This window comes from Octopus bimaculoides, chromosome 29, assembly GCF_046866305.1.
Source record: "Octopus bimaculoides isolate indiv1 chromosome 29, ASM4686630v1, whole genome shotgun sequence".
NCBI lineage: Eukaryota > Metazoa > Mollusca > Cephalopoda > Octopoda > Octopodidae > Octopus > Octopus bimaculoides.
Window position 1 is genome coordinate 15,387,554 of NC_142956.1, and position 27,145 is coordinate 15,414,698.

Below are 27,145 nucleotides of genomic sequence, written 5' to 3' on the forward strand. Positions count from 1 at the left end.
TCCTTGGGTTGATTTTTTCAACTGAAACCCATCAAGGCAGTGGTGCTCCAGCATGGCTGCAGTCAAATGACTGAAATAAGTAAAAGATTACCCAATAATATTTGATTACAAAAATATGAGTTTTTAGATATTGACTGGCTACGAGGGTCCCACCCCCTGAGTAAAATAGGAACCGAAAGGGTCCATAGGTCAAACATAGTTGAGAACCACTCACTGAACTAAACTCTTCAGGGCTGTGCCCCAGCATGGCCACTGTCCATTGGCTGAAACAAATAAAAAATAAAGAAAAGGCACAAAACATCTTAAGTGAAAAAGAAATAAATTTTATTAATTAAAAAATGGCCAATAAATTGTTAGGAAGAATTTGTTACAAATAGTTGTGTGTGGAGGGGGTTAATTACGGGAGTACTTTCATTGTTTTTACATCCAATTTTCGAAGCTAGCATGGGTTAGGTGGGTCATTATAAGGCAGCATTTTATGGCTGGATGCCCAATCAGATGCCAACCCCTACTTTAGTTACCTGTTATGACACACAGGGATGCAGGGTACCTATTTCTTATATACATACAAACATATATATATACACAAGATACACACATGTACAAATATATATCTGTGTGTGTGTGTGTATATATATAAATTTATATGCACACAATATACATATATGTACAAATACAAGCACACATAATATACACATTACATTCATGCTTGTGTGTGTGTATATATATATATATATATATATATATATATATATATATATATATATATATATATATATATATATACATACATACACACACACTTACATACAAACATGTAAAACACATACATACATGTACATATATACACACATATATACACAACTTTTTCTTTATTTTAAAGCAGTTCCTTTTATCCAGGAATTCTAGGAAAAAAAAAAAGTCAGATATACATACATGCATGCACGCAAGTATATACACATGCACATTAATTTATACACAATCATCATCATTTAACACGCATTCTCCATACACATACATATACATACATATGTATACACAGCCAAAATTCTGGCCAAAACGTAGATTGAAATAAATGCCAGATTCAGCTGAAATTCCTAGCCATGTTTTAACTCAAAGAAAAAATCCAGTTGGCAAAAAATTGCAACAAGAACTGGTTTGTTCAGAGATTAACTACAGCATTTTCCAGTACACAAGTCGACGTTCAAACAGCCATTATCCTACGAAATCCTGCTTCATTTCACATGGAATTGTTGGTCCACTGAAGTTGTCTTGGCATATATAAACCTACCTCCTTCCTTTCCGGGCTGTAAACTTTGATCTGAAAATGTCAACTTGTATGCCAAAAAAAACGTCCTTGTCATTTATAAATTCGACTTGCATTCTGGAAAATACCGTAAGAATGTTCTTTGGCTGGGAACTGAAGGATTCCGAACAAACCCTTAAAATCCGGGAGACGATAATGAGTGCCAGTATTCCACTGGGACTCGACTGTGTAACTAACTCTTGGGGTAGATGAAAGGCAAAATTGAACTCGGTGGGGATTGAGCACAGATTGCTAAGGTTTGCAATCGAATACAACTGGGGCTCCATTATCAAGATGGTCTGTTGGTCTATCTATTATTTATTGCTTGTATCAGTTTCGGAAATGGGAAGCAAAGAAAGAGTACAACTAAAAGGCAGGCAGCATGAGATATTAAAATATAACTACAAATGTATGTGTTTGTGTGTGGTTTGGGTTAAGTCTAAAGAAATCATTTTGGTTAGACTAAATACATAGTAATAATGTGTCTGTATGTGCGTGTGTGTGTATGTCTACACATCTCTCTATGTGTACATAAATGTGAGTGCACACATAGGTGTGTAAGTAGATACTGACTTCTACACATCTGTGTATGTGTGTGTGTGTATGTATATAATTTTTTTTGCAGATATAAATAATGTATTTGTATGTATGTGCTGGTATGTATATGTGTGTATATATATATATATATATATATATATATATATGCACTTGTATTTTTATTCATGTGTACACATAGATATACAAACATGTACATACTTGTTTCATGAGATTTTTGATGTGAAATCATGTGCAAAAAGAAATATTGTACTTTGGGAGGATCATGCTGCTAACTAAATCTCTCTCTCTCACACACACACTGACTGTATTTCACTTCAATTTTTTTATTACCATTCATTTAGATATTTACTTATCTAATAATTTAATCCATAAATCACTCTGATTGGTGTCCCAGAGTCCTCTCATTACGATTATTAACTTTATCAACAACGAGGTAAACCTTTCTTTCTCAGGACACACAAATACTCTTCGCTTGTTCCTGGGTCCTTAAGCACAAGCAGTGGGTGACAGCATGAAGAATCTACAAGCAGCATGGGAATGGGATTTCATCATTACCAATAAAGTTGCAGAGTTCATAAATAATGCTTGTGAATCCTGGTACAGGGCTGGCAGTTCTGAGGGAAGCAGAGCAAGGGAGATTGATTACACTGGCCCTCATGCTCATCTGGAACTTATAAGTCCACCTCGGCAGCATTTGAACTCAGCACAAAGAGTCATAAGCAATGCCATTAAGCATTTCGCCCAGCGGGGTAACATTTCTTATTTCTTTATTGCCCACAAGGGGCTAAACAGAGGGGACAAACAAGGACAGACAAATAGATTAAGTCGATTACATCGACCCCCAGTGTGTAACTGGTACTTAATTTATCGACCCCGAAAGGATGAAAGGCAAAGTCAACTGCAGCAGAATTTGAACTCACAATTTGAAGACAGATGAAATGCCACTAAGCATTTGCTAGGGATGTCAACGATTCTACCAGTTTGCCACCTTAATAATAATAATAATAATAATAATAATAATAATCCTTTCTACTGGAGCCACAAGGCCTCAGATTTGTGGGGAGGGGACTGGTTGATTACATGACCCCAGTGTTTCACTGGTACTTAATTTATCGACCCCAAAAGGATGAAAGGCAAAGTCGACCTTCGTTAGCGACAGGCGAAATACCGCTAAATATTTCGTTCAGTGCGCTAACGATTCTGCCAGCTCGTCGCCTTAATAATAATAGTTTCAAATTCTGTCACAAGGGCAGCAATTTTGGGGGAGGGGATGAACCAATTACATTGACCCCACTACTCCACTGGTACTTAATTTATCGACCCTGAAAGAATGATAGGCAAAGCTGACTTTGGTGGCATTTGAACTCAGAACATGAAGCACTGGAAGAAAAGCTACTAAACATTTTGTCCTGCATGGTAATGATTCTGTAAGCTTGCTGCCATAATATTTAAACCGGCTACATCCAGTTCTAATATTCTACATGTTTTATGCTCAAACTGGTCAGATCCAGCCTATCACACCTTCCCTACAATATCATCTGAACAATCACACCAAGATAGTGCATGATTAATTCAAAGGAATGTGAGTAAATAAGCAAAACATTTGACAAAGATAATAAAACTGAAGTGAAATACAGCCAACGTGTGTATTCAATTAGCAACATGACCCACCTAAAAATACAAAAAAAGATATATATGTGCTTCTAACACTATTGTTTGGTCCCTTGATGTGTATAAGAGGGTCTAAGACAGGGGTTACATGTAGAGGTTAACTGCCAAGAATTTATTTAGTATTTCTTCTAAGATCTATAATAAACTATTGCTACATCTAAGGAAGGAGAAAGAATGGCAAATATTTGGCTATATGTATTTCATACAGTGTCCATTTTAAGATTAATACAGTGTGTGCGTTTGTGTGTGCATGGTACTATCACTTGTTGCTGGTCCCGTGCTGTGTAGAAATAGCAGTTAATGCACTTATAATAATTATTCAAAAGAGATTTCTCTGTTTATGTCGTTCTCACAAGAGCAGCGCCGTAACCATAGCCCTTTGGTCCGAACTGTTTGTTGTAGCAAGCTGGAATACAAGAAAAACAGAGTATATAAGTCAATGTGTATATCATCATCATCATCATCGTTTAACGTCCGCTTTCCATGCTAGCATGGGTTGGACGATTTGACTGAGGACTGGTGAAACCGGATGGCAACACCAGGCTCCAATCTAATTTGGCAGAGTTTCTACAGCTGGATGCCCTTCCTAACGCCAACCACTCAGAGTGTGTAGTGGGTGCTTTTACGTGTCACCCGCAAGAAAACGGCCACGCTCGAAATGGTGTCTTTTATGTGCCACCCGCACAAGCCAGTCCAGGGGCACTGGCAACGATCTCACTCGAAAATCCTACGGGAGCCAGTCAGGCGGTACTGGCAACGGCCACGCTCAAAATGGTGCATCTCATGTGCCACCCGCACAAAAGTGTGCATGTATGTGTGTGTGTGTATGTATGTATATATATATATATATATATATATATATATATATATATATATATAAAACAAATAATAAATGAGTATATACATATATACATACAAGTATGTGCATACCTACATCTACCTGTATATATAGGTGTATATCTGGGTACAGGACATTGCAAACAAAACGTAGACAGAAAAATAATAATAACCAGAGTACAGAAAACACACAGGCCACATAGAGAACATTTTCCTTCATCAGCTGCCCCCATTCTAACACAGGCGTTTCGAAGAGTAGGGCAGGATGCATCGTTAAAATGGTTCTTCCCACATATATATATATGTATGCATGTATGTTGGTATATGCATGTATAAATATGTATATATATATGTATATATATATATATATATATATATATATATATATATAAAATATATAGTTTTAGGGAAAATAACCAAGTTTCAAGAACTCATCGATGAAAATCTACTATCACATATAGAAAAATTAACAATTCAAAGCACAATAAATGAGTATAATATAAAACAAAGTAAATATCATAAGATAAAGATAATAAAATGACTACACGTGTTTCATAACCTATTTTCAAATAGAAAGGAAATTTAAATTGATTAAAATCAATTGAAATTACCGAAAATAAAATCTATTCAAAAATATTTTGGATTTTGTCCTTAATATTATTATTATTATTATTATTATTATTATTATTATTATTATTATTATTATTATAATTATATATATATATATATATATATATATATATATATATATATATATATATATATAAACAAAAATACATATGTACATTCAGGAGTGGCCTTGTGGTAAGTAGCTTGCTTACCAACCACATGGTTCTGGGTTCAGTCCCACTGCGTGGCACCTTGGGCAAGTGTCTTCTACCATAGCCTCGGGCTGACCAAAAAGCCTTGTGAGTGGATCTGGTGGACAGAAATTGAAAGAAGCCCATCGTATATATATATATATATATATATATATATATATATATATATATATATATATATATATATATATATATATATATATATATATGTGTGTGTGTTGTTGTACTTGGGGATGATCATATTGCCAGTTTAGCCAATAAAAATACAAAATACAAAATGGCTGACAGTTAGCAAGGTGAGACACACATAAGAAAGAAGAAAGCAAAGGGCCACTGATGAGGTCACAGAAGTGTGACGAAAGAACTCTGGCCGAAATAGGATTAATGTAATATAATGTAATATAAAGCTGAAGCAAATTAACACCAAATATACAGTGCGTGTGTTTTTATTGGCTAAACTGGCAATATGACCATCCCCAAGTACAACAACATCTGTTTCAACACACGATTTCACATCGAAAATCTTGCAAAACAAATATATATATATATATATATATATATATATATATATATATATATATATATATATATATGTGTGTGTGTGTGTGTGTTTGTTCCCCCACCGTCATTTGACAACTCTCCCCACCTACCAAAACACTCACCTTTGCAGTAAATCTCGCAGCCTTTGTCACACAACGTGGTGGAATCCAAGGATTTGTTACACGTGGAACACCGGAAGCAGACCTTATGGTAAGTCTGCAAGAGAAAGACAAAAGCAACATCACAGCTGTTTGGGGGTCATTTAAAAAAAATTAAAAAATTCAAATCAGAACTGTGGATAGACTGTAATAATAGAGACACACAGAGAGACATAATAGCAATTCATTTGCTAGGTCTTATTACTGAAAACTTACACCACCACTAGTATGATGGTGAAGCTCATTAAAAACCATCATGTGATGCTGAGGCAAAGATGCATGCGAATATATGATTGACCACTAGCCACTAAAGCTTTTTTAATTCTCTCTCTGGAATTTTGAAAGAAGGGTCTGTAAAACTAGTTTTTAGACATCAAATGGCAATGGGGTTCCTCCAGAATAAAATAGTAAAAAAACAAGTGGTCCACCAGAATTAAATCGTAATCAAAGGGGTCAATAAGTGAGTGGCTGTGTGGTAAGTAGCTTGCTTATGAACCACATGGTTCCGGGTTCAGTCCCACTGCGTGGCACCTTGGGTAAGTGTCTACTACTATAGCGTTGGGCCGACCAAAGCCTTGTGAGTGGATTTGGTAGACGGAAACTGAAAGAAGCCCATCGCATATATGTATATATATATATATATATATATATATATATATATATATATGTGTGTGTGTGTCTGTCTGTGTGTCTGTGTTTGTCCCCCTAGCATTGCTTGACAACCAATACTGGTGTGTTTACGTTCCCATAACTTAGCGGTTCGGCTTAAGAGACTGATAGAATAAGTACTAGGCTTACAAAGAATAAGTCCTGGGGTCGATTTTCTCAACTAAAGGCGGTGCTCCAGCATGGCCGCAGTCAAATGACTGAAACAAGTAAAAGAGTAAAAGAGAGAGATATGAGGGAACAGGGGTAATTTCACTTACCTTACCAGCACCAATCACTTTCTCGGCCATATACACAGCCTTGTTGCATCGAGGGCACATGTCACATCCGCCCCATCGAGGTTTTGCCGTACCGTTGGTGCTGAGGATGGGAGCAGCGTGGGCCTCAGCTAGGTGGGAGACATTCCTGAAAGTAGGAGACAAAGAGATGATACTGCAGCAGGTGTGGTTGCCGGGATGGGTGGGTGGTCGGGTGTTTGTTGTAATTGGTTGTGCTGGGGATGGTGATGGTGAGACAGTGGTGATGAAGAAAGTGGGAAGTTGGTGGTTGTGCCGGTGACAAAGGTGATGATGGTAGAGGTAGTGGCAACAGACAAAATGGTTGTAGTGGAGATGATGATGATAGTAATGGTGAGGATGGTGGCAATTATGGAGAGTGGAAGGGGCAGTGACTGTAGTGGTGGTGGTGGTGACGGTGATGGTGGTGTTGATGGTAGTGGTGATGGTGGTGGTGAAGGGGGTAACAGTGGTGGCAAGTGGCAGCGGCGGTGACTGGTGATGGTGGTGTTGATGGTAATGATGATGATGGCGGCGGTGGCGGTGGTGATATTGTAGACAGTGTGGTAGTGTGGTGTGGTGGCTGTAGCACATATCCACCTTCTTGGCTCACTGGTACAGGTTGTAGTGCAGAGGGAGTGGAGTGATGTTGGGGTTAGGGTTAGGGTTTGGGAAGAATATGGAGGGAGGTTGGGCGCTGTGGAGGGGGTGGTGTGGAGTGGCATGGGGGGAGAGACGGAGTGGCGTTGGGGGAAGGGGGGAGACAGCACATTTCAGGAAGGGTTGGAGTGAAGTGAGTGTGTGTGTGTAATGGAAGATCAAGTTTGATGTTTGAGGGGCAGAGAGAGGGGGGGAGAGAGAGGGAGAGAGAGAGGGAGAGAGAAGAGAGAGAGGGGGAGAGGGAGAGAGAAGAGAGAGGGGGGGAGAGGGAGAGAGAAGAGAGAGAGGAGAAAGACAGGAAAGAAACAATGGAAAAAATGAAAGTAGAGTGAGAAAGTGGGAGTGAAAGAAAGTCACAGATAAAGGAGAAAGGGAGAGGAGAAAGAGGGAAAGAGGAGGAGAAGGGACAGGAGAGAGAAAGAGAGAGGGGGGGGGGAGAAAGAGAGAAGAGAAAGAGAGGGGAGAGAAAGAGAGAGAGAGAAAGAGAGAAATAGAGGGGAAGAGAGAGGGGAGAGAGGAAGAGAGAGGGAGAGAAAGAGAGGGAGAGAAAGAGAGGGGAGAGAGGAAGAGAGAGGGAGAGAGATGAGAGAGAGGGGAGAGAAAGAGAGAGAAAGAGTGGGGAGAGAGGAAGAGAGAGAGGAGAAGAGAGAGAGAGGAGAAGAGAAAGAGAGGGGAGAGAGGAGAAAGAGGAAGAGAGAGGAGAAAGAGGAGAAAGAGGAAGAGAGAGGAGAGAGAGTAAGAGAGAAGAGAAAGGGGGGGGGGGGGGAGAGAAAAGTGAAAGGGAGAAGAGAGAGAGAGAGAGGAGAAAAAGGATAAAGGAGGAGAAACAGAGCCAAAACGAGAGAGAGAGGAGAGATGGAGTGTGCTTACTTCCGTGTGACCTCACCCGGGTCCCCAGTATCCATGGAAAGTCCTGATGCTCCTCCAGCAAACCCGTAGCCCTTTGGACCAAAGTTCTTAGCATAACATGCCCGGCAGTAGACTTCGTTGTTGTGGTCAGTACAGGTGGTGCTGTCCAGCAGGTTGTTGCATTTAGCTGAATGTGGTGATGGTCATGGTAGGAGAGTCCAGTATTTGGGGGTTGAAGACAGCAGAAAACAGAAAAAAAGAGAAAAGAAAGCGTTGAGATGTACAGTTCAACACTGGGGTCAATGTAATTGACTCAACCCCTCCCCACAAATTGCTGCCCTTGAGGCAAAATTTCAAATTATTATTATTATTATTATTATTATTATTATTAAATCAAAATTAAAAGAAGAGTGCCATTTGCTATCTCGTGAACAATATTCCGACATCTTGCGTGTCTTCCCCTGGTTCAAAAAATAAATTTGTCAATCTACTTCATTCTGGTTAATATTAATTATTATTATTATTATTATTATTATTATTATTATGGCAGTGAACTGGCAGAATCATTAGTGTGCCAGACGAAATGCAATTTCGTCCATCGTTACGTTCCAAGTTCAAATTCCGCCAAAGTTGGCTTTGCTTTTCATCTTTTAGGGGTCAATAAATTAAGTACCAGTGAAACAGTGGGGTCGATATAATCAACTCATCCCCTCCCCACAAAAATCTGCTGCCCTTGTGGCAAAATTTGAAACCATTATTATTATTACTAAGGTGGCACACTGACAGAATCGTTAGCATACCGGACGAAAAGCTTAGCACCTTCATCCTTTCAGGACTAATAAAATAAGTACCAGTTGAACACTGGGGTTGAGGTAATCGACTCATCTCCTCCCTCAAAATTGCCGTCCTTGTAGCAAAATTTCAAACCATTATTATTATCATTATTATTATTATAAAAGGCAGCTAGCTGGCAGAATGGTTAGCATGCCGGATAAAATACTTTGTGATATTTGGCCCGTTGCTCTGTTTGAGTTCGAATTCTGCCAAGGTTGACTTTGCCTTTCAACCTTTCAGGTTTGATGAAATAAGTACTGGTCAAGCACAGACAGGTCAGATAACCCCTCATCAGCTGCTCTATCAGAAACCATTATAGTTTTTTCCCCTTAAGTTGAACCAACTTTCTCTTGAAGTCTTTTGTTATTAGTAGTTCTTATCACTTACTGCTACTTCTTGGTTTTCCTCTACCTCAAGGTCCTTTTGTGTTGACCAGTGGGCAATTTTTTTTTTTGACCAGCTAACAACTTCTGTATAAATCACATATTTGCACCATCTTGGTCTTCTTGTTTACTGCACACACACACACACACATCTTCCATCCCCACATGTATTCATACACAACATCCATTCACAAAAACATATTCATACACACACAAAAGGCGGTGAGATGGCAGAATTGTTAGCACGCCGGGCGAAATGCTTAGTGGTATTTCGTCTGCTGTTACGTTCTGAGTTCAAATTCCGCCAAGGTCGACTGTGCCTTTCGTTCTTTCGGGGTCGATAAATTAAGTACCAGTTACGCACTGGGGTCGATGTAATCGACTTAATCCCTTTGTCTGTCCTTGTTTGTCCCCTCTATGTTTAGCCCCTTGTGGGCAATAAAGAAACAAAAAACATATTCATACACACACACAATCATGTATATATACACACATGCCATATATTCATACATACACGTCATGTATTCATACACACACGTCATGTATTCATACACACACGTCATGTATTCATACACACACGTCATGTATTCATATACACACATATACATACCGTGTGTTATTCACATATACGTAACTTGCTTTGTTTGACCAAAAGCATTTCCGTTAAGAAAACATTCTTTTCATGAAGAAAATTTTAAAAATTCATTTCAGGTGAGGGTGGTGACAGAGGATGGTAGTGTGTGGGCTGGGTGCGAGGAAGTATTATCAGGGACAAAGAAACAGAATAAGCATGGAGATGACAACAACAACGACAACAAAAATAATCAGTACACACACCCACACAAACAACTGAAAAGGAGAGAAAAAAGAGAGAGGAAGAGAAAGAGAGCCAGTGAGCATGTACATGTGTATGTATACACAGACACACATATACACAGTCACCTAAACATATATGAATACATAAATGGTTATTTACACACACACACACAAGTACAGGCATGGCTGTGTGGTAAGAGGTTTGCTTCCCAACCACATGGTTCCAGGTTCAGTCCCACTGCATGGAACCTTGGGCAAGTGTCCTCTACTATAGCCTCAGGCTCACCAAAGCCTTCTGAGAGGATATGGTGGACAGAAACTCAAAGAAGCCCATCATATTTGAAACACGATTATGAGACTGACGCGCTGCCTACTGGGCTATATATATATATATATATATATATATATATATATATATATATTTGTGGGTCTGTGTTAAGGTAGTGTTAGGAACATAAATTGTGACTAAGGTTTGGTGGAAGATTTTAATTCAAAACTTATGAAAACAAGACATTTGTACTTTGAGTCAGAGCTGGTTTCAGCCAGGTTGGTATCAAAAGGGTTAAACAGCCACCACACATAGCGGTGCAAAGTTATTGGAGATACCAATTTACATATAGAAAGTCTAAAAGTAACCTAAACAAATTATGTAAAAGCACACTGCTAATGTAGTAGAACATGGTATTGACTTATAAAAACATTTAATATACTTTATAGTATATTATAGTTGCATAAAGAAATAAGATGTATCTACAAATTGTTAGTAAATTCTGGTTTGTCTAGGAAGAGGCATTATGCCAAATAACTAACACACAAATTGATCCAATTCCACTCTTTTATTATTAGTCCATTAGTTAAATATCCAAGTAACTAATCAATTGTTAGTCAGATATTTAACCAAGTGACTAATAATAAAGGAATAGAATTGAACCTGTGCATGTGTTAATAATATTGGCATAATGACTCTCCCTAGAACAGGGGTCGGGGAACTTTTTTAATCAATTACCCCAAAATATATTTATTTATGTCAACATTAACTGCTTGATTTGATGGAAGAAAACCATAGATTCTTTGAATTCAAAAGGTATACTGAATCTATTTACATATATATCTACTTGTTGGCACTCCGTCGCTTATGACGTCGAGGGTTCGAGTTGATCCAATCAACGGAACAGCCTGCTCGTGAAATTAACGTGCAAGTGGCTGAGCACTCCACAGACACGTGTACCCTTAACGTAGTTCTCAGGGATATTCAGCGTGACACAGTGTGACGAGGCTGACCCTTTGAATTACAGGCACAACAGAAACAGGAAGTAAGAGTGAGAGAAAGTTGTGGTGAAAGAGTACAGCAGGGTTCGCCACCATCTCTTGCCGGAGCCTTGTGGAACTTTTAGGTGTTTTCGCTCAATAAACACTCACAACGCCTGGTCTGGGAATTGAAACCACGATCCTATGACCGCGAGTCCGCTGCCCTAACCACTGGGCCATTGCGCCTCCACATATCTACTTAGACATTCATTATATTGGACAGATACAGGGCTGCCAAAAGAGAAATTTCTGTCGTGACAAGAAACACATTTTTTATATAATTTTATGTCATCATTAACCCCAAGAATTTCATTTTTACCTCAGTTCACCATTTCCCGTTCTAGACACAACAAAATTTGTTTCAACACACAAATTCACATAAAGAATCTTGCAAACCAAATACAAAACCAAAATAGGTAAATTCTCTTGAAGCTTCTAAATTCATCCAAGGTAAGCGATACACAACATATGGCACTGTCAGTTACAACGAAGTGTGTTCCAGCTGATCTGATCAGCAGAAAAACCTACACATGAAGCTAATGAGCAAGTGGCTGAGTACTCCACAGACATGCATACCCTTAACGTAGTTGTCAGTGAGATTCGGTATGACAGAATGTGACAAGGCTGACCCCCTTTGAATTACAGGTACAACTCATTTTTGCCAGCTGAGTGGACTGGAGCAACGTGAAATAAAGTATCTTGCTCAAGGACACAATGCATCAACCGGTCCAAGATTGAAACCACAATCTTATGATCATGAATCCAACAACCTTATCAATAAGCCATGCACCTCCACGTTTGTGTGTGTGTGTGTGTGGGGGGGGGGGGGTAGATACACACACCATTGAAACACTCCCGTTCCACACTCTCACATGATTATTTCTTTACATTATCATATTGATTTAATATTAAAACTTGCTGTCACAGTTGGCTTATCACACTGTCAATGTCACAGTATACATTTCAAAACAAAGATACATATATATATATATATATATATATATATATATATATATATATCAGGATGAGTAAAAAGTAAACAATGTTTTGAAATATGAAATTCATCACAAAATATTTCAACAATGCGGAAGTTTTATTCATCAAAGTGAGTACCATTACAATTAACATTTTTGCCAAAGAGTTACAAGTTTGTTTATTTCGGTAACATAAAGATCTGGAGTTGATGAACTCTTTGAATGCACTTTCAGCATCGGTTTGAATTTTGAACTCCTCCTCTTGCAGGAAACCATCAAGGTGCTTGAAAAAGTGGTAGTCGGTAGGAGAAAGGTCTGGGGAATAAGCTGGGTGGGGAAGAACTTTGTAGTCAAGTTCCCTCAACTTTTGGATTGTCATTAGTGAAATGTGATCAAGCATTGTCATGAAGAATGATTGGCCCTTTTCTGTTGACCAGTCTGGGATGGAAGAGTAGCAGTTTTTTGTTCATTTCGGCAATTTCAGAGCAATGTGTTTCTGCAGTAATGGTTTTTCCAGGTTTTAACAAGTTATAGTGGATGAGTCCAGCAGTACACCACCAAACAGTCACCATAACCTTCTTTTTGAAGAGCTTGGGTTTAGGGAAGGTTTTCGGTGCTTCATTTTGGTCCAACCTCTGCGAAGAGCACTTTTTATCATTGTACAGAATCCACTTTTCATCGCAAGTAGTCAGGGTCCCGGCTATGGGGTAATTAGCATTCATGTATATGTTCTGGATATGGTTTTAAACTTCAGCTGGTAGTGGGGCCTTGGTTCAGTTGTTCTAGAGTTTTGAGGATTGTGGAACAACCCCTCAGCTATTATTGTTCTCCAGTCTACTCTGACTGATCTAGAGCAGTTATGCATGTTAGGGTCCCAGCTATGGATTAATCAACATATTATGGTAGAAGCTCCTTGACACAAACCCTCACTACCTTGTGAATGCTTCGGTAAAAGATAAGTCTCAGAGAATCAACCCCAACAGAAAATCTGGGAGTGGGGTCCCTCTTGTAGTCCAGTACCCACTTTGACTCCCTTGCAACAACACCAACATTGGTGGAGCTCTCCAGCTCTTTAAGGCAATTCACCTTGGAGAAGGCCACTCTAATGTAAAACCTACAGTTTGCTGGTCATCACGGACACCTTAGCCTGCTGAGTCACTGGTCAGATTCTCAAGTTTAAAGAGTTGTACTGGACTGCATGAACTGGCTAAAACTACAACGCACATGCAGGAAGAAAGTTCCTGCAGTGTCAAGGGCAGGTTTCCATAACCACTTGAGGGTGTGCCACTCTTTCACATGATCTTTGGACACAAAGTAACTGCTACTGTCATCATATCTATTTCAGCCCATAAAAACACCTGTATATAAGACTTGTCTACCTCGCTCCACAAACACACCTGTATATAAAGCGAAGCTCATCCACCTTCACCCGCCACAACTGCAACTCTTACACATGGTTGTCTGTCAGAGCAATAAGAACCAGCTAGTCATCATTAAGGATGACTGATAATTAGTCTAGTGACTTTGTTTAAAGTGAAGAAGAGCTGAAGAAGAGCTGTGCATTGCCAACCTTGCACTCTCATCTGTAACCATCTTCGATTCATCACTTGTTAAGATTATCTCTTCATATAGTCTATAGAAATTGTACCCAGTACTGATATTTGTTGTGATGTTTTGTATCCAGGATGTCAGATGTAAACAATGAAACTGAAGGTCAAAAAAGGGTAATAGGCGTATATCCATATTTCAGACATTTTTGCCCCTTCATCAGTGCCCATCTAACCCATTAATCATTCTTGAACTCATTGCTTAAATAGCCACTATATATAGCGGAGTATGTTTGTTTGTTCCTTTTTGATTCATGCCAGGCTCATAAGGGCCGGTTTCCCAGTTTCATTGGCGTATAGGTTCTCCACCTGGACAGGTCCATCGCAGGTGAGCTGCTAGATGCAGGAAGAAAGAGTGAAAGAAAGTTATAGTAGAAGAGCTAGCAGAAGTTCCCCATTACGCCGGAGCTACATGGAGCTTACATATTTTGCTCATAGACACACACATTGCATGGTCTGAGATTTGAACCCGCGATCCTTCAACCGTGAGTCTGCTGCTCTAACCACTAGGCCATGTGCCTCCACATAACTGAGTATAGGTATTGGATATACCAATTTTATATATTAAATGCATTCCTGGAAACTGGTATGTTAATATTTATGACTTGTAGGAACATGGTATTTCATTATGCAACCATAATATGCTATAAAGTATGAGGGAAAGTCAAAAAGTATTGCCATTTTGTTTAGGACAGGTATATTTACCAACACAGGAACATGTATCATACATCAAAATGAAGCTGGTCCTCTGTGGATCACATCCCTACTTCTCAACATAGTCACCATTTCTCTCAATAGCAATGTTCCACCTTCGAATGAGAGTATGTATCCCTGCCCCATAAAATTCTGTTGACTGTTCTTTGAGCCACTTCTTCACTACCTCCACACTCACCAGATTTAGCGCTTTCAGACTATCATCTTTTCGGCCCCATGAAAGAGAGTTTGAGAGTCAAGATTATTCCAGTGACGAGGAAGTGAAAACTGTAGGGAAGAAGTGGCTCAAAGAACAGCCAACAGAATTTTATGAGGCAGCGATGCATGCTCTCATTCGAAGGTGGAACATTGCTATTGAGAGAAAAAAATTCCATGCTGCATCTCCTGCATTTTGTGAGTGAACAGGTTGCGGTCTCAAAGTGAAGAAAATATTTTGGCAAATTAAATTTAAATGTTGAAGTGAATCTAACGGTTTTTGAGTGTTTCTTAAATGGCTTATAAACACCTTCCATGCTGCAATTGTTATGGTAATAATGAAGTTATTAAAATAATATCATTATCAAATTAGAATTTGGAAAATTAACATGAAATTTTAATGGAAGGTTTTAGTGTACTCTCTCTTTTACTCTTTTACTTGTTTCAGTCTTTTGACTGTGGCCATGCTGGAGCACCGCCTTTAGTCGAGCAAATCAACCCCAGGACTTATTCTTTGTAAGCCTAGTACTTATTCTATCGGTCCCTTTTTGCCGAAACACTAAGTTACGGGGACCTAAACACACCAGCATCGGTTGTCAAGCGATGTTGGGGGAAAAACACAGACACACATACATACATATATATATATATATATATATATATATATATATATATACACACATATATACGACGGGCTTCTTTCAGTTTCCGTCTACCAAATCCGCTCACAAGGCTTTGGTCAGCCCAAGGCTATAATAGAAGACACTTGCCCAAGATGCCACGCAGTGGGACTGAACCTGGAACCATGTGGTTGGTAAGCAAGCTACTTACCACACAGCCACTCCTATGGCTGTTCACATTAAAATAGGAAGTTTGTACCATATATCATCCTGGGGCAGTCCAGGGTGATTTAGTATCAAAAGGGCTAAAACAGTTAAAATAGGGGTTCTATGTTGTCTCAGACAGGTCGCTATCAAAAGGGTTAAGAATAGAAACAAAAGCATAACATGAACAGAAACAACATATCTTCACACACACACATTCATACAGAGACATGTTCACACACACACACACACACACACACACACACACACAATAAAACTGTGACCTACCACATTTCAAACAAAGTTTGTGCCACTTCTTGCCAAGGGCTCGCACTTCTTCAGCAAAATATACTGCTTTATCACACCGTGGGCACTTCTGCGACATGATGGAAACTGAAAGACACAAGGAAAAAAAAAATACTTTATAACCAGGGCCATGTCTGACCTATCACACCTACCCAACAATGTCCTTTGAAAAATAATCAATCGTATCAGTGAAATCAAGAAGCTATGAGATAATCCGAAACGATGTGAATAAATAAACATTCTATTTCATTGCAAGTTATCCTCCAGTGGTTCCCAGGCACCGGGGCCACATTCCTAGCTCCTCCACCCATTCACCCATTCACCACTGAAAACATTCACCACTTTCTACAACAAATTCAAAACGACAGCATTTCACAAATAAAACTTAATTAATCCATTATTTTACTCTTTTACTCTTTTACTTGTTTCAGTCATTTGACTGCGGCCATGCTGCAGCACCGCCTTTAGTCGAGCAAATCAACCCCAGGACGTATTCTTTGGAAGCCTAGTACTTATTCTATCGGTCTCTTTTGCCGAACCGCTAAGTTACGGGGACGTAAACACACCAGCATCGGTTGTCAAGCGATGTTGGGGGGACAAACAGACACACAAACATATACACACACACATACATATACATATACGACGGGCTTCTTCCAGTTTCCGTCTACCAAATCCACTCACAAGGCTTTGGTCGGCCCCAAGGCTATAGTAGAAGACACTTGCCCAAGGTGCCACGCAGTGGGACTGAACCCAGGACCATGTGGTTGGTAAGCAAGCAACTTACCACACAGCCACTCCTGCACCTATTTTGTTTAATTTTACATCCATTGCTCCCCACACCTTTTGGCCACTCCATTATCACCCCACTTTTCCTCACCACCCCCTCCTCCTGGGATTTTTCCACTGCACCCAAGGGTACAGTACTGCCTGCTTTAGGAAACACTGATGAAGATAATGAAATACAGTAAGGCATTTTATCCAATAGACTCAATCAACACAACTAATTCTCTGCCTGTGAGTGGATTTGGTAGACGGAAACTGAAAGAAGCCCAATGCTGCTTCAAAAACAGCACTTTAGAAAATGTAGTCCTAAAGACACCATGTCTGGGAAACTAATGAAGCGATGAATAAAACTGGATTAACCTGGAGCTAAATAACACCATCGCTCCCCATTGCTGGAGAGAAAAATAGAGGGAGGGAGAGGAATAAGAGGTCATGACCTCTGACCCAGATGTTAAATGGTGGATAATCCAGATTAAGATAATTAACAAAATTATCCACAACGAGATTAAGATGAATTGTAGAGGGTAGGTTGGGTGGAGCAGTGTAGGGTGGTGCAGGTGTAATGTGTAGTTTGTGTGTGTGTGCGTGCACAGTTACATATGTTTGTGTGTACAGTTGCATGTGTGTGTGTGTGTGTACAATTGCATGTGTGTGTATGTGTAAAGTTGCATGCCTGTGAGTGTGCGTTTGTTTACAGCTGCATGTATGCATGCACAGTTGCATGTGCAGTCCTAGTGTGTGGCACCTTGGGTAAGTGTCTATTATAGCCTAGGGCTGACCAAAGCCTTGTGAACAGATTTGGTAGATGGAAATTGGAGGAAGCCCATCACATATGTGTGTCATTAGGTATCCCAATCCCGCTTGACAACTGGTGTTGGTGTGTTTAGATAACCGTAACCGAGCGGTTCAACAAAAGAGACTGATACAAAAAGTACCAGGCTTAAAACAAAGTAAGTACCAGATTTGATTTGTTCAGCTAAAATTCTTCAAAGTGGTGCCCCAGTATGGTCGCAGTTTAATGACTGAGACAAGATGTGTGCACATATGTGACAGGTTACATTTGGTTCAGTCTACCAAATCCACCGATAAGACTTTCACCAACCAACGAGGGAAAAAAAAAAGGACATTTGCCTGAGGTGCCACACGGTGGGATTGAACCAAGAGCCACATGAATGAGAAGCCAAGCTCCAAACCCACACAACCATGCCTATGTTAAATACTAACATTATAATGTAACACAGTACAAGACATGACCTAAGTCAATACTAAATATTTCGTAAGGTTATATGCCTTGAAGGAAATATTTTGTTTACTGAGACACATGAGTAGGTAACACTAGGAATAATTTCAGAACAATTCATGACTGACCTAATTTTGCTGTTATCTTTAAGAATATGTTTACCTGTGCTCGTTAAGGTGAGTAACTTGGGTTGAGTGTTTTTGTTGATCACTAGATTCCATTTATTTTCGGTTGAGTAAAATTCATGTCCAAATTCCTACGATTGGTTTTTTTTAAATAAAAGAGTTGCAAGTATGGTTGATTGGTTAAGGCGTTTACTGCTCAACCATATGTTTCCAAGTTCAGTCCCACTGCTTGGCACCTTGAGCTAGAGACTTCCACTAAAGCCCCAAGTCAATCAAAGCTTTGCGAGAGGATTTGGTATAGAAACTGAGAGAAGCCCATATCTCTCTCTCTCTCTCTCTCTCTCTCTCTCTCTCTCTCTCTCTCTCTCTCTCTCAATGAGGCGGTGTTGTAAGAAGCTTGCTTCCCAACCACATAGTTCTTGGTTCAGTCCCACTAGATGGCACCTTGGGAAGGCATTTTCTACTATAGCTTATCAAAGCCTTGTGAGTAGATTTGGTAGATAGAAACTGAAAGAAGCCCATTATATATATATATATATATATTATATATTATATATATATATATATAGTGTGTGTGTGTGTGTGTGTGTGTGTGTGTGTGTGTGTGTGTGTGTACGTTTGTCCCCACACCACCTCTTGACAACCATTGCTGGTGTGTTTACATACCTGTAACTTAGCAGTTCAGCAAAAGAACAGATAAAATTAGTATCAGGTTTTAAAAAAATGTACTAGGGTAGAGTCATTCAACTAAAAAATTCTCCAGGGCAGTGCTCCAGCATGGCCAATATCTAATGATTGTAACAAGTAAAAGATAAGATATATATAAATAGGTGCAGGTGTGGCTGTGTGGTAAGTAGTTTGCTTACCAACTGCATGGTTCCGGGTTCAGTCCCACTACGTGGCATCTTGGGCAAGTGTCTGCTATTGTTGCCTCAGGCTGACTAAAACCTTGTGAGTGTCATGAGTCCGACACCTTAACCACTGAGCCATGAACCTTCACACCCAGACATTGAAGAGAGTCTGTTTCTGGAGTGAAATGAAGTGTTTTGCTCAAGAACACAATGTATTTGCCTGATTTGTTTGTGAAATCCTGCCTGGACATGGGAAATGATAGTGACAGCTGAGAAGAGTTCAAAGTGGTTATCAGGGAAGAGGAATGACAAGATGGGGATCTTTTTTAAAACGGGGGCCACATTTTTCATTAATGTTTTACGTAGTGTTTTTGGTACGGAAAGACTTTCAAACTTCGTATACTTATCTATTTTGTGTTATAGAACAGTAAAATATTTTTGTATTCGAATTTATTTCATGTAAAAAATTGTCTTATTTCGATAATTTCAACCAATCACTGACAAGTATTCAGTTGTTTACATTTACTCCTTTGGTTGATTAAGCCATAGCTTCGTTTTATTTGCTTTTTTCATTTTCTTTTTTTTCTTCTTCGTTTTATTTGCTTTTTTCTTTTTAAATTTGCTGTTTTACCCTAACCCTAACCCTAACCCTATCACCAATAGAATTGTTTCAGAATCGTTTGTTTATGTAGTCGGCACTTAATGTATATCGGCTGAATGGACGTCAGTGATTGGTTGAAATTACAGAAATACGACAACTTTAACATGGAATAACTTAGGGATTTCTTTTTTTTTTAAGAAGACTAAGAGAAAAAGATGTTTTATATGACACATTCTACCAGTGTTCCAAGTTTCAAAGTGTTTCATTAATGAAAAATGTGGCCCCCCGTTTTAAAAAAGATCCCAAGATGGAAAGAAATAAGCCTGGCTCTCAGTCAGTTATAAAGATGAGGGTTCCAGTAGATCTGACTGATGGAGTTGCCTGCTTATGAAATCAACATATAAGTGGCCCTCCACAGACATGTATATCCTTAGTGTAGTTCTCAGGGAGTTTCAACATGACACAGAATGTGACAAGGCTGGCCCCTTTTGAATTACAGGTACAACTTATTTTTGCCAGGTGAGTGAACTGGAGCAATGTGAAATAAAGTGTCTTGCTCAAGGACACTGGCACACTATTGATTACGATGATGATGCTTCTACTTGATCCAATCAATGGAATGGCCGGCTTGTTAAATTAACATGCAAGTGGCTGAGCACTCCACAGACATGCCTGCTCTTAATGTAGTTGTCATGGAGATTCAGCATAACACGGACAGCCCTTTGAATTATGGGTAAAACTCAATTTTTGGCAACAAATGGACTGGAGCAATGAGAAATAAAGAATCTTGCTTAAGGATACAGCACACCGTTGGGAATTGAACTCATGACCTTACCACTGTGAGCTGAATACCCTAACCACAAGGCCACTAAACATAAGAGAAGACACTTGCCCAAGGTACCATCCAGTGGGACTGAACCCAGAACCATGTAGTTGGAAAGCAAGCTCCTTACCAGACAGCCGTACCTGTGCCTTTGTGAATGAATATGAATCACATTTGACACAATGGTGCGAATGCTAAAGGATTGAACATCAAATAGCTCAGAGATCCCTATTTTACATCCAAGCAAACTAGGGATCAAAAGGGTCCATAAGTAAAAAAAGGGTTTAGAAATGATGACATTTGTGATGATAGTGATGATGATAATGAAGGCAGTAGCAGTTGTAGTGATGGTGGTAGTCATAGCAGTAGTAATAGTAGTAGCAGCAGCAGAAGCAGCAGCAGTAGTAGTAGTAGTAGTAGTACAAGTAATCTCTGCCAAAAAAACTCAGCTTCGTGGACCAGCTTCCTCAATCCCCCCCCGCCCCCCCCCACTACGTAGATAAAAAAATTCTCGTTGGCATAGCAACCAATCAATTGCACCAGACCATGTCCAAACCATTCCTGAGTCCGCACAACAAGGCGGTGTGTGTTTAGGGGATTTCAAGGGGTATGAAAAGGGGGCGGAGAGAGAGAGAGAGAGAGAGAGAGAGAGAAGGAAGGCCCTGTTTAGCTTAATTACAGATATTTAACCCCGGGTTTAGACCTGATCCAGCAGATCTATGATCAAAGACCATCCCATCTTTCATTCAGGCATAGTGTATCTAGGACTACATTATCAAATGTACAGTAATGTTAATGGCCATAGTTGTTTTGCCAGAGGTTTGTTCTGATCTAGCAGACCTATGATCAAAGGTGCTCCAAATGTGACCATCCCATCTATATTTCTGACATAATATATCTAGGACTATGTTGTCTAATGTATACTACAGTAGTTAGTATTAGTGGCTATAGTTGCTGCTGTTGTTTAGCCCCAGGTCAGTCCTGATCCAGTAGACCTATCATCAAAGATGTTCCAGCTATGATCTTTCTATCTCTTATTCAGACATAGTGTATCTAGGACTACATTAGCTAATGTATAGTATAGCAGTTAATATTAGTAGCTATAGTTGTTGTTGTTGTTAAAACCCCGAGTGTTCAGAACCAAGAGATCTATGATCAAAGACGATCCACATGCGACCATCCCATCTTCTATTCAGACATAATGTATCTAGGACTACATTATGTTATGTATAATACAGTAGTTGGAATTAGTGGCTATAGCTGTTGTTGTTGTTTAGCCCCAGGTCAGTCCTGATCCAACAGACCCTGTGATCAATAATGTTCCAGATGTGACCATCCCATCTATTATTCAGACATCGTCTATCTAGGACTACAATATCTAATGCATAATATTGAATTTTGCATAAGCAGCTGTAGTAGTAGCTGTTTAGCCCCAGGTCTTGTTCCAATAAGCCTATGATCAAAGATGTTCCAGATGTAACCACCCCATCTTTTATTCAAACAGTGTATCTAGGACTATGTCATCTAATGTATGGTACATTAGTTCCCAAACTTTCCTGGGCTGCTGTCCCTTTGACACCTGGGCCATATTCCTAGCACCCCCACCCCAACTGACCATCACAATCACAGACTTCTTTCTGATCCCACAGACCTATGATCACTGATATTCCAGCTGAATAGAATCTTTATGAAGAGAAATCATACAATATCGTTGTTGTTGGCACTCCGTCGCTTACGACGTTGAGGGTTCCAGTTGATCCGATCAACGGAACAGCCTGCTCGTGAAATTAACGTGCAAGTGACTGAGCACTCCACAGACACGTGTACCCTTAACGCAGTTCTCGGGGATATTCAGCGTGACACAGAGTGTGACAAGGCTGACCCTTTGAAATACAGGTACAGCAGAAACAGGAAGTAAGAGTGAGAGAAAGTTGTGGTGAAAGAGTACAGCAGGGTTCGCCACCATCCCCTGTTGGAGCCTCGTGGATCTTTAGGTGTTTTCGCTCAATAAACACTCACAATGCCCGGTCTGGGAATCAAAACCACGATCCTATGACCGCGAGTCCGCTGCCCTAACCACTGGGCCATATCAAGGAATCATCTAATGTAGACATCAAAACCACCCAAAACCAAAAACCACTAAAGAAGTTTAACCTTACAAGACGTAGAACAAGAACACAGGATACAAAAGGTTTACTGTCAACAAGCACATCAAAAATATACACCCATCTTCAGCTGCCTAACAGATATCATTATGGTTTCAACACCTGTGTAGCACCATTCAAACTAGCAGTGTCAACATGAGTGTGTGTGTGTACCTCTATTTCCTAATATGATCTGATAGTTGTAAAACAAGCATCGTCATTATTATGCAAGTGTCATATGTTTCCAGTTTTCTGTTGAAAATACATCTGACCACAGGGAAAAATTACCTTGCTTGGAAACAGGAGAGGGTTGGTGATAGGGAACGCATCCAGTCTTAGAAATTCAGCCTCAACAAACTCTGTCCAACCCATGTGTGTACAGAAAGGGCATGTACACACTTTCTTTCAGTTTCTGTGCACCAAATCCACTCACAAGGCTTTGGTCGGGTCTAGGCTATAGTAGAAGACATTTGCCCAAGGTGCCATGCAGTAGGACTGAACCTGGAACCATGTGGTTGGTAAGTAAGCTACTTACCATGCAGCCACTCCTGCGCCTGTGTGTATATAGATATATATATATATATATATACACACACACACACACACACACACACGACTATCACCATTGTTTAACGTCTGCCTGCCATGCTGGCATGGGTGAGACGGTTTCACAAGAGCCGGCCAGGTCGAAGCCTGCACTAGACTTCTGTGACTGTTTTGGCAGGATTTTTACAGCTGGATGCCCTTCCTAACACCGACCACCCAGCAGAGATATATACATATATATACATGTACATACATACACACATATGTACACATATACACACACACGCATGCACACATAAAAACACATCTATACATACATATACACATACATACACTCATACATACATGGGCTTCTTTCAGTTCCTGTCTACGAAATTCACTCACAAGGCTTTGCTTGGTTCAAGGTTACAATAGAAGGCATTTGTCCAAGGTACAATATGGTGAGATTGAACCTGAAATCATCTGGTCGGCAAGCAAAGTTCTTACTTACACAGCCATGCCTGAGTCTATATATATATATGTGTGTGTGTGTGTGTGTGTGTATATATATGGTGTGTGTTTATATGTGTGTGTGTACTTTTGTCTTGACATCATATGGTGGTTATAAATGAGAACAGTTCATTTTTAATTTGGAAAAAGATGTGTCTGACATGGAGAAATATTATATGTGTGAAGTTGACATTAGTTCAATTTGAACTCAGAATCTACAGAGTTGGAGCTAAACATGGCAAAGCATCGTCTTGTCTGATGCTGCGTAACCGATTCTTCCTCACCGATCTATGATGATAATTATTGTCTTACCTCGAATTCTTTGCCGATACATAGCTGGTGCCATTTAAAGTTTTTTCCAAAATATTGAAGAATGAAGTGTGTGTGTGTGTGTGTGTGTGTGTGAATGAGTATGCGTGAGTGTGTGAAGAGGTGTGTGTGAGTGTGTGAAGAGGTATGTGTGAGTGTGTGTGTATGAATGAGTGTGTATGTGTATGTGTGTGTGTGTATGAATGTGTGTGTGTGTGTATATGAATGAGTGTGCGTTTATGAATGAGTGTGTGTGTATGAATGAGAGTGTGTGTGTATGAATGAGAGTGTGTGCGTGTGTGTGTGAATGAGTGTGTATGTATGAATGAGTATGTGTGTATGAATATGTGTGTGTGTGTGTGTATGAATGAGTGTGTGTGTATGAATGAGAGTGTGTGTGTATGAATGAGTGTGCGTGTGTGTATGAATGAGTGTGCGTGTGTGTGTGTGTGAATGAGTGTGTATGTATGAATGAGTATGTGTGTATGAATAAGTGTGTATGTGTATGTGTGTGTGTGTGTGTATATGAATGAGTGTGCGTTTATGAATGAGTGTGTGTGTGTATGAATGAGTGTGTGTATGAATGAGTATGTGTGTATGAATGAGTGTGCGTGTGTGTGTGTATGAATGAGTGTGTGTTTATGAATGTGTGAGTGTGTTTGCAGCTTGAGTGTGGTTGTGTGTAAAAGTATATTAGTGCATGTGTGTGCACACATGTATCTGCATGGAAATGTTGAGCCTGAAGACTTGCATGTGAAGCTGAGCGACCATATGTAAAGATGAGGGTGTGTGTGAAGACGTGTGTGTGAGTGCGTGCAAAGACGCGTGTGAGTGTGTAGATGTGTGTGTGCGTGTATGTGAAGTTGTCTGTATGTGAAGACGTATGTGTGAGTGTGTGCAAAGACGCGTGTGAGTGTGTAGATAGATGTGTGTGTATGTGAAGTTGTGTGTGGAGTTGTCTGTATGTGAAGATGTGTGTATGTGAAGATGTGTGTATGTGAAGATGTGTGTATGTGAAGATGTGTGTATGTGAAGATGTGTGTGTGTGAAGATGTGTGTGTGTGAAGATTGTGTGTGTGAAGACGTATGTGTGTGTGGGTGTATGTGAAGACGAGTGTATGTGAAGACGTGTGTGTGTATGTGAAAATGTGTGTGTGAGAGGACGTGTGTTTAAATCCGTGTACAGAAGTTGTAGTAACAATGGTAGTAGTGATCAAACAGATGTAGGATCAGAGGCAGTCCAGCCATGACATTCACAAAGACCACATCATCTCACGTGCTCCCTTTGAAAGGCACTACTGTGATTTGAGGGACATCTGGCAGCTATTTTTAGCAGGTCAAGCAACGACCCCTTAGAGGACTTCTCATTGGCTACAAATAGCAGTAGTAATAGTAGTAGTAGTGATGTGGTGGTGGTGGCTGTAGCAATAATAGTAGGGTTATGGTAGGAGTGAGACTGGTGAGTGGTGGTGGCAGATGGTCATAGTATTGGTAGTAGTGGTGGTGGTGGCAATAATGGTTGATAGTGATGGTGGTTTTGATGATGCTGGTAGTAGTAGTGGTGGTGGTGACGATAAGTAGTGGTGGTGGTAGTAGTAGTGATGGTGGTGGAAGTGATTGTCATGATGGTAGTGGTGGTAGTAGTGACAGTGGTGGTGGTGGTGGTGGTGAAGGTAGTAGTAGTAATGGTGGTTGTAGCAGTGGTGGTAGTATTAGTGATGGTGGCAGTGGTGGTAGTATTAGTGATGGTAGTGGTTGTAGCAGTGGTGGTGATAGTAGATGTTGAGAAGTTCAATAGTTAGCAAAAGTGTGGTGGTGATAGTAGTAGTGGTGGTTACAGTGTGTTATGGGTTGCAGTTGTAGAAACAGTAAAAGAGGTAGTGGTGGCAGTTGTGGTGCTGGTTGAGGTGATGGTGGTGATGGTGATAGCGGTGGTGGCAGTGATAGTGATGGTGATAGTGGTGGTAGCAGTGGTGGTTGTAGTGCCGGTGGCTGTGGTGGCAGTGGTGGTGATGGTGATGTTGGTGTGGTGGTGGTGGTATGGTGGTGGTGATGGTGTGGTGGTGGTGATGGTGTGGTGATGGTGTGGTGGTGGTGATGGTGTGGTGGTGGTGTGGTGGTGGTGATGGTGCGGTGGTGGTGTGGTGATGGTGTGGTGGTGGTGTGGTTGGTGTGGTGGTGATGGTGGTGGTGGTGGTGATGGTGTGGTGGTGGTGTGGTGGTGGTGATGGTGCGGTAGTGGTGATGGTGTGGTGGTGGTGTGGTGATGGTGTGGTGGTGGTGTGGTTGGTGTGGTGGTGATGGTGGTGGTGGTGGTGGTGGTGGTGGTGATGGTGTGGTGGCGGTGATGGTGTGGTGGTGATGTTCGTGTGGTGGTGGTGATGATGTTGGTGTGGTGGTGAGGTGGTGGTGTTGGTGTGGTGGTGATGGTGGTGATGGTGTAATGGTGATGTTGGTGTGGTGGTGATGGTGGTGATGGTGTGGTGGTGAGGTGGTGGTGTGGTGGTGATGTTGGTGTGGTGGTGATGTTGGTGTGGTGGTGGTGATGGTGTGATGATGTTGGTGTGGTGGTGATGGTGCTAGTGGTGATGTTGGTGTGACGGTGGTGATGGTGTGGTGGTGACGTTGGTGTGAAGGTGGTGGTGATGTTGATGTGGTGGTGATGGTGCTGGTGATGTTGGTGTGGTGTTGGTGTTGGTATGGTGGTGGTGATGTTGGTGCGGTGGTGGTGGTGGTGGTGATGGTGTTGATGGTGCTGGTGGTGGTGATGTTGGTGAGGTGGTGGTGGTGGTTGACTGCCTTTACAATGAGGAACTTTGTGAAGTTGAATCAAAACACAAACAGGGGTCAACAACAGGGAGACATTCTTTTACTCTTTTACTTGTTTCAGTCAATTGACTGCGGCCATGCTGGAGCACCGCCTTTAGTC

General features: G+C 40.5%; 1 protein-coding gene across 1 annotated transcript in view; it reads right to left on the reverse strand.

Annotated features, from left to right (window-relative positions):
• Positions 1–302: 302 nt before the first annotated feature.
• The window catches only part of LOC106877716 (cysteine and glycine-rich protein 1), a 93,863-nt gene continuing 67,020 nt past the window's right edge, over positions 303–27,145 (reverse strand). Inside the window, exons 3-7 of the mRNA XM_089345752.1 lie at positions 16,285–16,389; positions 8,363–8,528; positions 6,818–6,962; positions 5,856–5,949; positions 303–3,941 (exon numbers count right to left, since the gene is read on the reverse strand). Of these exons, the coding sequence (XP_089201878.1) occupies positions 3,874–3,941; positions 5,856–5,949; positions 6,818–6,962; positions 8,363–8,528; positions 16,285–16,381 (570 nt within the window). The 5' untranslated portion in view covers positions 16,382–16,389 and the 3' untranslated portion in view covers positions 303–3,873. The remainder of the gene's footprint in view (positions 3,942–5,855; positions 5,950–6,817; positions 6,963–8,362; positions 8,529–16,284; positions 16,390–27,145) is intronic.